At 34.8% G+C, this 14911-nt stretch overlaps 1 protein-coding gene across 2 annotated transcripts in view; it reads left to right on the top strand.

Moving 5' to 3' along the window:
- The window catches only part of LOC113396848 (single-minded homolog 1), a 61524-nt gene extending 47069 nt beyond the window's left edge, over nucleotides 1–14455 (top strand). For both annotated transcript variants that reach the window (XM_026634912.2, XM_064219693.1), the window contains exons 5-9: nucleotides 463–583; nucleotides 3150–3328; nucleotides 12963–13069; nucleotides 13466–13613; nucleotides 13752–14455. In XM_026634912.2, the coding sequence (XP_026490697.1) occupies nucleotides 463–583; nucleotides 3150–3328; nucleotides 12963–13069; nucleotides 13466–13613; nucleotides 13752–14328 (1132 nt within the window). In that variant the 3' untranslated portion in view covers nucleotides 14329–14455. The remainder of the gene's footprint in view (nucleotides 1–462; nucleotides 584–3149; nucleotides 3329–12962; nucleotides 13070–13465; nucleotides 13614–13751) is intronic.
- The last annotated feature ends 456 nt before the right edge of the window (nucleotides 14456–14911 follow it).

Raw genomic sequence — 14911 nt, 5'->3', positions numbered from 1 at the left:
CAATAATTGACACTTTATTCTGTCATGTTCGCATTGTCAAATAGCCAATTATATTTCTCTGGTCCTCCTTCCATTGGAATCGACTTTACTTGCTTTCCCAGGCGCGGGAATGTAAACTAACTCCTAGAATAATTTAAAGAAAATATTAAGTGCCTATGTAAAATCTAATTAAGTTATATTTTAATTACATTTAAATATATGATATGGCGACCTCCGTGGTCGAGTAGTGTGTACATCGGTTTTCATGGGTACGCCACTCCGAGATCCCGGATTCCATCCCCGGCCGAGTCGATGTAGAAAAAATTCATTAGTTTTCTATGTTGTCTTGGGTCTGAGTGTTTGTGGTACCGTCGTTACTTCTGATTTTCCATAACACAAGTGCTTTAGCTACTTACATTGGGATCGGAGTAATGTATGTGATGTTGTCCAATATTTATTTATTTATAACATATTCTCAAACAGATACCCGGTGGGAGGGACGTGGAGTCCGAACGTGGACATCGAGTGCGAACGGGCCTTCTTCATCCGTATGAAATGCGTGCTCGCGAAGAGAAACGCCGGCCTTACTACCTCTGGGTATAAGGTAAGTTTCAACATCACCTAACTAGTTTTAGGGGTGGGTCGTCAGGTATTATTCGTTAAAATCCATTCAGTAGCTTTTGCGTGAAAGACTAACAAACATACATAAAAACTTTCGCCTTTATAATATTAGCCCTTTTATAAATTACCCGTCCCGGATTCGAAATGTTTTATGATTTCGGTAGGCGGACGAACGAATGGCCCACCTGATGGTAAGTGGTCAACACCGCCCATTGACAATGGTGCTGTAAGAAATATTAACCAATGCACCACCAACCGTAGGAGCCAGTTATATGTCTTGTACCTGTAGTTACATTGGCTCACTCACCTTTTAAACCGGAACACAACAATACTGAGTACTGCTGTTTGGCGGTAGAATCTAATGAGCGTGTGTTACCTACCCAGACGGGCTTGCACAAAGCCCTAACACCAAGTACGTGCTAAATAAGGGTTATTATAAAAAGTTTATACTGTTATATATATAATTCTAATGTTTCTTTGTTATATATATAAAGCGGCATCCCGTCGTCATGACATTAAATAATTCGTCCTTTCGCCATCTCTAATAAATACCTCATTTACACGAGACCAGACAGACAAACGAGACGAATTTTCGACTTAGTATTATATTATTTAGTGATGCGATTATTTTTTTTATTGTTATATATGTAGCTCAGGCGTGTTGTCTGTTACTTTGGTATTTATCTTTAAGTTACTGAATCTGCGGCTTTATTTTAAATATGGTGAATTCAAAATTAACCTAGGCCCTTCTTCGGGACTTAAACTATCTCCACAGCAAACTTCATCTAAATCGGTTAAGCAGTTTAAGCGTGAAGTAACAGACAGAGTTACTTTCGCATTCAAAATATTAGTATACTTGGTTATTTGTTTAATTTTGGTTACCTATATATTAGTGATTTACATCGAATTATATATATTTATATAATGTTAACTTCAACAAGTAGGTATTATAGGGATCTTAGGTTAGTAGAATTAAACACCGTAATAACTTTCGTTAAATGTAATATGTTAATACACTTTACGGTCGTGTCCTCGTCGAACGCTCACGCCAGAGTGTCTGTTACTCAGCCGCGCACAGCTACGACAAAGGAGTCACTGTGATTGGCCAACACTCCTGATTGGTTATCGAATATTTAGTCAAATTAACATCTAATAATCGAAATATTAATTGTTCTGGTAAAAAATAACGTATCCAAACCTTGCAGCATATACAAATCAAAATTAGAAATCATTACATAATATAAAACAAAGTCGCTTACCGCTCAAAATAATGTAGAAACGTATGGTACACCTTAAAAAGAGTCTTCAAAAAAGTTCGCGATGGTATATGTCTATCTCTTAGGGATAATCCACAATAACCATTTTTTATCCTTTACTTTTTACGTGAAATAATGGCTTATTTTCGAAACGATTTTAAGCAATACAGCATTAATCCTTATCCAATTAAGAACCTTAAATACATTGTGCATTTAATATAGATCAATATGGTCATTTACAGAATGTTATTTAAATGAATATTTTCGAAGATATTACAGATTTAAGCGGACGTAGCGGTTCGTATTGTCTAATGACTGAAAAACTGTGAAAGTTGTAAGACATTCTGTAGTATATCAGCATTGCATCCGTGCGAAGTCGGGGCGGGTCGCTAGTTAGAAATAATTTAATAGTAGAACTTTGTCCAAGCACGTCGTGTATCAGATATTCTACGGTTAAATATTACGACTTAGCATTAATGTTCCGTTTGGAAGAGTACTTACACCAGCTCAATATCATATTGAAAATAACATCTTAAATCCCACAATTGAGGGCCTGTGGACGTTGTGAGGGATCCCGTCTTAAGTGCGTGCCGCTGCTAACAGCGTGCTGAAAATTTCTGCTCCCCCTTAAATGTGGCCGTGTTTATGTTGATGACCGTCCATCAGGGGACAGTCTGCCTACCTATTTCATATTTAAAATACATTCATTCGCGATAATCATTCGTTCCTTGTTAACATCGCGTTCGTTACAAGAACAGTAACGCGTGCTTATATTTGTGTAATGGGGTGTATGAATTCGTTTTAGGGTCGTGAGTGGGTTTAATATTAGCCCTCGTTGTGACGTCATGAGTGAGTATAATCTATTATAGGATTATTTCTGTTCTACGAATTCACTTGAACAGGTAATACAGTAGATATTGAACATCTGATTTATAAACTAACCCAACTAATATTATAGTACAAAATTTAGTTTATTTGTACGTTTGTTTGTTACGCTGTGACGTACTACTTACTAAAGTTTAAATACTTAAATGAACAACTTAACCATATTAAGTGGGGGGGGGGGGTTATGTGGTACTCGTCAGTGCCCAGGACTGCCCACTAAAAAACCAGCGGTACCCTCTACCGTGTCCTAACATGCTACCGTGTAAGGACAAACCGTACCTAAGCTTATATCTGATCCCTCTCTCCCCCTCACACGCGTAAAGCTGCATTAGGGAACTAGTTAAACTTTAACTTTAAAACAGTTAGGTATATAAACATAGTATACCTAATATTTAATCATTATTTAAGGTCATCCACTGTTCCGGTTACCTCCGAGCGAGGCGCTTCGGGGAGGGCACCGCTCCTCTGGGTCTGGTGGCGGTGGGTCACTCCCTCCCACCATCCGCTGTCACGGAGCTTAAGTTACACTCCAACATGTTCATGTTCAGAGCTTCTTTGGACATGAGACTCATCTTCTTAGATGCGAGGTGAGTGTTTATGAAACAGTTTATTAGTTAAGCAATGACAGACGAACACAACTCTCGTCTCCATAATCAGGGACACAGATTAGTGGACTATACTTTTGTATAAGTTTTTTTTTTAAATTATATATTTTTGGGAAGCCAACGTCATATACAAAGTCTTATAAATATTCTAAATCAAAATACAAATATTCTTTATTCAAGTAGACTCATAAGAACACTTATGGGACCGTTAATTTATTACGTAAGACGATTGAGGGGGGGAGGAGGGTTCGACCATGTCTTATGTGTCTTACAAGGGGGTGGGAAGGAGAATCTATAGCCCGTATAATAAAAAAAAAAAATTTGAAAAAACGCGGGAAAGCGCGCGATTGCCGAGGTTCGCTCGGATGCGTACTTTTAGAACCTTTGAAATTACAAATAGGTAAACACATTTCAAAAAGTTGTTACTTTGAAATATAAACAGTAAAATAAACCAAACGTGTATACATTTTCTCCTTTAGATTATTACGTAATAAATATTAAACAGGGAGGGATTGTTATATTATATTACGGAGGAGGGGGTCAAAAACTAGCGAAAATAGAGTTACGTAATAAATAAATGGTCCCTTTGAATCATCATCTTACAGTTTTGAATTAAATGCTACCACAAAGCTACCACCACAATGTACATCACTCTTACGGGCTAACTCATCATGGAAAAACAAAAAAGGCCACTGCACCCATTAAATAAGAAATTAATTAAAATAAAAACAACATTCAAACTATAAACTAAAAATATTTTCTATATCTATGTATCATAAATATAAACTCTAAATTTTCGAAAATGCCCTACGTAACCTCTATTGAACGTGCCATTGTCGGAAGTATAATATTTATTTCCGTCGGCAGAATATTTTGCGCTTTAGCACATAACGGGCGCTATAACTCATAAAAAAAAAAGATGGTGCTATAAATAAATGAAAACATTGTAAAGATAGAGATAGTATATAGTATATGATATATAATTAATATATTAATTTCAGAGATTGCGTACAAAATATTATTAAAAACTTTACAGTCACTGCGTTTACGAAACTAAGCCCAATTGCTTTTTACGAATCAAAATAAAATAATACGAAATAAATTTCAATTGTTAATTATAATTCACCGTAGCTTGCGACGTAAAGCGATTTTACGCTCGAGTGATGTCGACGTTCGATAGAAACTTATCGATATTGTTATTTAAATATATTACAAAAAATGCCATCAAATGTTTTAGACTTTTTGAAGTGATAACTTCTTATGGAAGGAGGAAACTGCATCGTTAGACGTTTTTAAGTTACCATTTCTTTCGAGCGTCCCGAGACGCACACATATTTTATTGTTATCATTTGACCATGTCGGAGGCTACAGCCTATTCCAATCACACCAGGATCAAAGAACACAATTTTGACGTGGAATTGAAGCGATATAATTGGTCGAGATCTTGAATAATCAGTGATAATCATTATATATTTGGGAAAAATAGGCGTTTTGAATGTCAGTTGTTATCAAAACTTTGGAAGTAAAAGGTTAAAGTTCATATAGCTTTTAAAGTGGAATAGTGTTGTGTTATAAATAAAGATATATTAATCAAGAACTCTTAGTAGTGTACAATATAGCTGAGCTATTAACCAATCGCGAGTAATATGTATATCAAAAGTTCGTTTATAGTTTATAGTTACTCCTTCGATTGGAACAGTTTATACGTTTGTAAATCTTGTTTTAAGCTGATCAACTGCATTTTGTGTTCGAATTATTTAGTTTAATTTAAATGTCTAAGTACATTTTGGTAACAAAAAAGTTTAGGCTTTACTTATCTGTAAACGTTTGATTGTCGATTTTTTTTGTATTATTAAGAATTGTCATACATTTGGCGCATATCGCTCTACTCTTTGGGATTTTTATGGTACAGTCAACCATGCACGAGATATATGACGAGTGTGCAACTACACACACACAGACTCATAATTGGTTGATAAAACAGACACCTCCGCAAAGAGTTCCAACAAGGCAATCAAACTCCATCCCCACGCTTTTTTATCACTTTTCTTCACGTCCGTGTGAAGCTAGCTACCGTATGTCCTATCCGATACCCTTAACAACATACATGCAACATTTAATAATGACTGATTAGTTATTTAAGACGTGAGAACGTAACAAACGGACGGATAAAATCAACGAAACAATCGTTTAATTTATTTCGGCGTTTGTGAATTTTTAACGTGACGTGACGTCACATCACTAGCCGAGACGATAACAGCTTATATAGCATTCCAAGAATTTTATCACTAAAGAACAATGCAGCGAGCCCTGCGGTTTGCCAATGTCTAAATGTGTCGAAACCTTGCAATATTTAAACATACCGCACGCAACGATCGAAGCGGCGTTCTAGTATTGCCATTAAAGAAAAATAGTTATACATTAAGTTTTAATTATTAATATTAGATTTAATTGAAAAAATATTTTTAACACATAGGACGCTTGATGGTAAGTGGTTACCACTGACTGTAAGAAATACTAATAATCTCTCAAATCGCAAATACGCCTCCAATCTTAGGATTTAAGCTGTTATATCTGTGCCTGCAGTAACACTGGCTCACTCAACCTTTAAAACCGCAACAGAACGATGCTAAGTATTCCAATTTGTCAGTAGAATACACAACCGGAAAACACGGTCGTAAATTGTTATAACCAAGCGACGTTTACAAAATCCTGCACGTTCAAGACTGGAGAGTATTATTTGGACTCACTAATCTGCTGGACACTGATTGCACATTTATTGATAGAAATAGTTAGGTATTGCCCTTCCCAATTCGTAACCCCTAATTCTGCTTCTCTAGGTAGTATAAAACAAAGCCGCTTTATCGTCTGTACGGTTGGATCTTTTAAACTACTCAACGGATTTTAATGCGGTTTCCATCAACAAAGTGATTGATCCAAGAGGGAGTTTTACGTATAATACGTGCATATTATATAGCCGGAAAATGACAATATTATTTCTATTATGTTGATTCTTCAATATAAAAGTTGTATATAGTTATTACTTAGAGGCTTTAAATAAGTATGTGTATATAAAATTTTAAGTGTATTTCATGATTGTGCGATTCCGATCGAGTGTCGACACCGGTGGACAACCACAACACAAGTTCAATATTTATTAGTTCACGGCAATCAGGGACGCGTTAACCGACCACGCCAACAATGACCGCTTCGCCGAAACGTTATGTGTCTATTAGGGTTGTCACTGGAAAAAAAAAATTAAAACATTTTTTCTAATTTAAATTTTGGATTAAAAAATAAATTTTGCTACTCATTTCTTATAAGCTTTATTGCTAGACGATTGACGTGTTATTGTTTAAACAGTCATATTAGTTATGACTATGAAATTAAGAATCATCGTGATTCAAACAGTTTTGAAACAAAACTCTTTACATGTAGTTTTTTTGATTGAAAAAGAGTACTGAGTTTGTGAGTGAACGTTGTAAAATGACGACCAAAGGTGCTCGTATGAACTTACTTGAATAAAGAATATTTTGATTTTGTTTTCCGATCACTCCTCGGCGTTCATTAAACATATTGGTAAAAATAAGTAATTTTAATTTGTAATTCATTATCGCAATTACAAAACTAGACAAGCAGCTGTAAGCTTTCATTGGCATTTGTGTTTTTAATTTAAACAATGTAATAAATCTCTAAACAATCTGCCTAAGATCCTTTATACATATTTTACGGTATTCGCAATTGAGAAATAGTGTTAGGAACTTTAAACATCGCAATTGTCTTTCCACAGCCCACAGACATTGGTGCTGAAAGAAATTTTGATCATGCCTTACATCGCCAACGCGCCACCAACCTTGGTAACTGAGATGTTATAACCCTTGTGCCTGTAGTTGCACTGGATCACTCACAATTCAAACCGGAACACAACAATACTGGTATATCTGATGAGTGACCTATCCAGACGGGCTTGCACAAAGCCCTACCGCCATAGTATATGTCTGTTTATAAATGACTTTAATATTCTAATACCTATAAGTTCGATATGTAAGATATCTTAGATACGATAGGTATGGCAATCAAGAGTAGAGTGTACGCATTTCCAACTTTCAAACTTCGGACTGTTTTTGGAATAAACCCCTGGATTTGGACTCGAGTTTCATCACAGGACTGATTGAACAGTAATTGTGAATACTAACATCATTGTAAATGTGATATTTAAATGAGCAACCATGCGGGTTATTTGCCGTTTCTTGATAAAGATTGTTTTCTAAAAGGCATAGTTTACTTATATAGAATACAATTGATTCGATCTGTGACTGAAAATTCGACATAAAAATCCCAATATCTTTGCATCGGCCTGACTTGGGGTCTGGTTTGGTTTCGAGATCTGCGGGCTTATATTTAATAAATTTGTAATTATTATTACATATACGTATAAACGATATTAATAATTGTAATAGTAATACACAAAATCATGATGTTGACAACCCTGATATTTATAGCCGTTGAGTATCGACACACGCGTCAAATGGTCAATCGCCCTCACAAGTTTAAACTTCTTTAACTATATGAGAAAGTTAGCTAAGTAAGTTTATCATATGGCTAACTTAAATACATACCTTACTTTGTCTTAATAATCTTTTAATAAAACAGATCGACCAGGAAAGGGCCCAGTGGTTAGAACGTATGTTTCATAACCGATGATTGCGGGTTCACACCCAGCACCACCGAATTTTCATGTGCATAGTTTGTGTTTATAATTCACCTGCATGTGTAATTTCAACTTCCACATGTGTAACCAAGCTGCATTGGAGCAGCGTGGGGAATATGCTCCAAAGCTTCTCCTCAAAGGGACGAGCCCAGCTGTGGGAAATTTACAGGCTCTTACCAGGAACATCCAATGGTTACCTGTCACCAGCGCTCGTAGATTAGAAGAAATAAAAACTGCTCACATCGCTAATGTACTCCAACCTTGGAAACTAAAACGTTACGGCCCTTGCGTCTGATATTACACTGGCTCACTCAACGTTTAAACTTTACAACAATATTAAGTACTACTTTACAACCAAATAATCTATACTAATCTAATAAATGTGAAGGTAACTCTGTCTGTCTGGTACGCTTTCCCGGCCAAACTGCTGGACCTAATTTGATGGAATTTGGTACGAACTTATATAACCTTAAAATTATATAATAACTAGCTCTGCCTGCGACTTCATGCGCGTTTGAATTTATTAACAAAGTTACTGTTCAGTTAGCAGATTTTACTATAAGTTATTAATTCTGTATTAGGCAGCTTTTTGTTGATGCAAGTCGTTGGTGGGAGGCACCCGACGTGACGGCGGTGTGGTCGGGTGTACGAGGGCTGCGCGCGGTACTGGATAGTAATTGGACGTGACTTTATTATTATTTTACATACAACTCTAAAATAGAAGTTACTCCTTATTGCATCAGCTATCTGCCAGTGAAAGTCCCGTCAAAATCGGTTCAACGTTGCAGAGATTAGCCGGAACAAACAGACAGACAAAAATTGAAAATAATGTTATTTTGGTATATGTACCGTGTATACATACATATGCATTTAGTAAAAAGCGGTTATTTTAATATTACAAACAGACACACCAATTTTATTATAACTTAATATATATATAAATTTCAGACCCGCGGGCGACTAATTATTAATAGAATATATTTAATTTTATGTTAAATATTATAAATTTTCTCTAATATTTCTTTGACAACTAACGTCATAAAACTCATCATAAAACTTAAACAAAACTTCAGGGCCTGATTTAAAGGTCTTGAGGGCTCTGGGTCAACAAAGAAGTGGAGGCCCTGAAGCAATAGAGGAGTGGAGTTCCCTAATGATTATTTTACAAATTAATTGAATATTTCCTTTCTGTCACTGTGGTCTGTCAATAAAATGATAACTTTTTGTGTCAATTTCTTTAAAACGGTAATTAATAATATACACACATGCATTACATTAAAAACTCATAAAACTCATCGGAATCTCAATGAGGCCCTCTCCTGTGGAGGCCCCGGGGCCCTGCAAAAGTATATCAAGTCTGTTTACATACATAACTTGTTAATTCCCAAAGTTGGTGTTTCATTGTAGTGGCTTTTAATGGCACTATCCCATTTGCTGATCATCCTACCTATTATACTAAAAAAAACTAATAATAAAAAACAAAAAATATAAATTTTACTTGGTGGTAGGGCTATTTTCAACGCCCGTCAGACAAGGTACCACCCACTCATCAGATATTCTACCGCCAAACAGCAGTACTCAGTTTCGTTATGTTCCGGTTTGAAGCGTCAGTCAGCCAGAGTAGCTACAGACACACAAGGTTAAAATCTTAGTTTCCAAGTTTGGTGGTGCATTTGCGATGTTAGGAATAGTTAAGATTTCTTACAGCCCCATTGTCAATGGCGGTGGGGACCACTTACCATAAGATGGCTTTCTCGTTTGCTTACCTATATCATAAGGGAACCCTATAAATTAACCACGCTGTTCTAAAGCAGATTAATAGATACTTTAGGTAAAATTTTATCCGATATGACATACATATATAATTGTATTTAACTAACATGACTGTATTTTTAGATGTCGAAAAAGAGTAACTACTGAGTTTCCTGCCGGTTCTTCTCGGTAGAATCTACATTCCGAACCGGTGGTAGCTTCACTTAATATAGTTTGTTAAATGACGATTCAAAAGTAAAAGCCTACTTGAATAAAGTATATTTTTATTTGATTTGATTTGATTAATAGTGCGTTCTAATTGAACTCGCGACATCTTAGACAATTAACCACTGGGCCATAACAGCTCATTTCTTTTCAATATTGTTTGTTTTAAAATGATATCCATATTATTACAATTTCATGTTAAATAATTGTTGAATCATCGCGTTTGAAGGTTTAGAGGTGTCGTGTGTCGAACATCTGGCCCCCAGGTGTGACTATTTTGATATTCAATATCTGTTAAATTCTTAGTATTTTTTATCTATGCCTCGGTGGATTTTCTATGGTAATGTTTTTTGTTTGGCTAGATAGCTTAGTAATAACTTTAAATCTATCAATAAATACATTTACTTGGTGGTAGGGCTTTGTGCAAACCCGTCTGGGTGGGTACCACCCACTCATCAGGTATTTTATCGCTAAACAACAGTACACAGTATTTAGCGTTCCGGTTTGTTGGTGAGTCAGTATTATAGTCACCAACCGGGGAATAGAGATGTTATGTCCCTTGCGTCTGTAGTTACACTGGTTTACTTATTGTTCAAACCAGAAAACATCCAGGGCCGGTTTTTGGGGAGGGGCAATTGTCTTGGGTCCTCCACAAGAGAGGGCTCACACAATAGAGGCTTCGACGAGTTAATAATTTTAATATAATATGTTTAGATATCTGGATATAGTCAAATTATAATAATATTATTGATTATTGTTTTAAAACACAACGATACAAAAAGTAAATAAATTATTAACAAACTTGACTGATAGAAATTATATTGTTCAAATTAATTTGTAAAATAATAATTAGGAGCCTCCACTCCTCTGTTGCCCAGGGCCTTCAGACCTCCAAATCCGGTCCTGAACGCATCAATAATAAGCTGCTTGGGGGTAAAATATCTGTTAAAAATTAAAATATTCAAATATAGAATGATTTCGTTTAAAAACACGTGCGTTGTTTGAAAACCTTGAACACTGAAATTGCATACTATCAATATATTTTAAAACAATTATTATGATGATTAAAGCTATTTTAAACTGAGTCAGCTACATTGCTTCTTGCTGACAAGCGCGGAAGAACCGTCAACACTACAAACACGTATTGGGAATGAAGAGCGAAAAACTACTCCATTATCGACCAATACAGTTCAATTTACCCTAACATTTGAACGTTTAAAGTTTATAAGATATACAAAACTGTACTTTATGGATACATAAATAGAGTTTACTTTAAAATGAATTGCGTTTTTAACATCTTAACTCAACAGTGTAAGAATATATCGAATGTTTAATAAAAAAAAAGTATTTTATTAATCACAAAGGTGTTACATTATTCAGCCAACACTCGTTATTTCTAACAACGTTAAAGTCAAAATCTTTAATTATTTTTTTTGGCTGTTATTTGTGCCGAGGCACAGATTATTCCGCCAACGTCACGTGCGATTATTCAATTGAGCAAGATTGATTGTCAAAAATATACCATTGGTTCGGAAAAAAATAGCTCAGACCTAGGAAGCCTTTTTTTTTGGCATGCTATTTTTTGTTACAGTAACTTTTTGTTTTTATATTTGTCTGAAGGCGATTTTTATCATCTATATAATCTTGTATTGAATAATATGCTTTTTTAAATGTATTTTTTACAAATGATTTGAATTTATGAATCGACAAAGTTAAAAATAGCCGAGTATTTTATAATAGAAACGGATACCTTGCCCCATAAAATGCAGGTGTACTTGTCTGGGTGTGAACCTTCAAACATCGGTTAAGATTTCATATTATTGATTATTTAACTTCGATATATTTATAATAACAGACCGTTAAAAATAATAAATATTCTCTTTGAACATAGTATTCTATTACAAAGGGTGGAATTAAAAAAATAGCGAAAAAACTCGTATTGGCGCCCTGTCACGTTTAATTGCCACTTATTTGCGCGACTCGAGTTTCCAAAAGCAAATACAGACAGATATTTTTTTAAACAATAATTGTAAAAAAAGCGAAATCAAATATAATATATTTATTTATTTTGTTTTTTTTTTCTCATATCGCGAATGACAAAAGTATTTCACGTACAGCCTAGTTATGCACTTTATTTTATTGTTAATTATATATTTATCTATTTCATTTTGTTTTCTTTAAATGTATTTGTAAATTTACTTTAAAACTTAAATATTACAAAAAAAAATCTAACATTATTATTTTAATATAAAAAAATACAGATTAAATAAGAGGGAAATAGAACCAAACCAGCATCCTGTTTATTCTTTTAAATAAAAATGCGATATTTAAGACAAGGGTTCCTAACAATGCGTAAGCGTTAATTGGCGGAAGCGATCAGGTTTTTTTTTATGTCAACACTTTTTTCGGACGAGAAAACAATGAGAGGCGAGTGGCGAGGGTGGCGTGTCACGTGATATACCTATTAAAAAACCCAATTCAAATATTTTATTGGGCTTACAATATGCTATTGATTTACTTTTTTTAATTTAGCAAAATTATCTAGGCACGTGTCTTTATTTTGTTTTAGTTAATTGTTTATTTTTTATGATAATTAATAGATTATTATGTTTCGTTTTTTAAATTAAAGGTCGATCCCAAACCCAAAAAAAAATAAAAATTATATTGATATCGATGTATATATTTAAATGTAAGTATATTGAATGAATTAATTAAAACAGAACGGTTATCATTCACTTCCCGTGTATTAGCACCAAAAGTAACCGATTAGATATTATAAATAATAAAATATTAAAATAATGGGTACGTAATTCACACAGAAGCTAATTTTTCAAGAATTATATGACATTGCGATCAAAGAAGCTGAATAACGCAATACCTTTGTCAAATAACATAACCGTTATATATATCGTTACAATCTCGTTACAGAGTTGCATCACTAACCGGATACGAGCCTCAGGACTTGATAGAAAAAACACTCTACCACTACATACATGGCACTGACGTTCTACACATGCGTTACTCACATTGCACATGTAAGTATATACATATTTATCTATGTATATAAGTCATCAGTTAAAAGGTAAGTTGATTTGCAGTGTAGAATGACTATCGAGTAAACTTGACCACCGTAAAATTACTTTTATCGAAACCGATATTTCTAGCGGGCCATTTGATGCCACAATGAGAAACATAGGATCAATATTACTAACTTCAAACGGTTACGATACGTTTCCGATTCTATTCCGAAGCAACGACTATTATTCACAAAGGAACCTCAGCTTGATCTTAACAGAGGTCTAATTCTTTTTATTTATATTTATTGACAAAACCGCATCTGGATTGTTGTTAGTAAACTGCCGAATTGTTAGTAGAATTAACCCCCTGGCGTCAATGAAACCGATGTTATAGTTTTCAAATATTGTTCATAGTGTTAACGAAGGGGCAAGTCACGTCGCGTTACTACCGCTTCCTGACTAAGTCTGGCGGCTGGGTCTGGATGCAGAGCTACGCGACCATCGTCCACAACTCGCGGTCATCACGACCACACTGTATAGTGTCTGTCAACTACGTACTTAGGTATGTTGTTATTTAGTTACTGTAATTTGTACTCTATCTCCTTCTATTAAAGTTATTTTTTATTTAAATTTCTGACGGGTGTTTTCCGTAAATTCGAATAATACTTTTGCTACAACACCTGGCTATGTTTCTTTACAGTGATATAGAAGAGAAGAATCTCATATTGAACATCGATCAGGGCCCGCCTAAACTGAACCACGTCGACGTACCACACGTCCCCTCCACTTCGCCCCAGATGTCACACAGACACACAGACAAAATAAACCACGTCATAAACGAGAACGACTTCAGCACAGACTCCAGTGGCTACAACTACCCAGAATACACTCTACCCGTCATCCCGCCTTACGAGAACCACGAGGAATACCAAAACGGTGGCTACCAAGAGTTATTCTACGAAAATTATACGGAGCCGGAAGTCGTGCCTAACAATTACGCGTACCCACAGAATCAGAGGCCTTTCTCGGCAAGTTCGTCGTCCTGTAGCTCGATCGAGAGTTCGGAAATTAATCAATACAATTACACGAATTTAATTTCATTTTACGGTCATAATAGTCAAGGACAAAATGGCCGACAGATTGACGGGAATTTTGGTGGCAACTTCGGCAAGATGACTCCGAGTCCATCGGTGCAAGAAGGCACGTATACGAGCGTCATAGTCGATAACACACAACAGTTCCATCATGGCGGAGCCGTAAACGAATTTGTACATTGAATAATATGAGTCCAACAGTACTGGAATCTGGATACATAAATAGAAGAAAAACAAATTTATATTTGCAGACAGATAACCAAACAGATGCAATCTATTATTAAGAAAAATATTACGTTTTACGTTATATACGTTTACATTGACAGTTGCATATAACTTGACTAATCGCGCCAAAAAAGTTTAATTTCAATAAGTAAGCCAACATAACAATAATAAACAAAAATGGCATCTGGGACAACTACCATTATATATAAAACGACATTAAATAGGATATTCTATTTTTAAAATAACGAATTGTAAATATTGTAAATAATTATTGTTATTTTAATTTATAAATAAACATATTATTTTTTTATTTATTATATCTATGGATTTTTTTAGAATAATTCGAACTCTGTATTTAAATTTTAATTATTAGAATTTATTCGATCGAAAATTTGCGGTACAAATGCCTGCATTGTTTTAAAAAAAAGAATATTATTTTTAGTCTGTATTTATTGTGTAATGTTATTTTAAAAATTAGAAATAATGGCGGTGCCGCGCCGAAATATCAAATTAGAGACAATAATAGTGATATGTATGAAAT

Source organism: Vanessa tameamea, chromosome 29, assembly GCF_037043105.1.
Source record: "Vanessa tameamea isolate UH-Manoa-2023 chromosome 29, ilVanTame1 primary haplotype, whole genome shotgun sequence".
In the NCBI taxonomy this organism is placed as follows: Eukaryota; Metazoa; Arthropoda; class Insecta; order Lepidoptera; family Nymphalidae; genus Vanessa; species Vanessa tameamea.
This window is presented reverse-complemented; position numbering and strand designations above follow the sequence as displayed.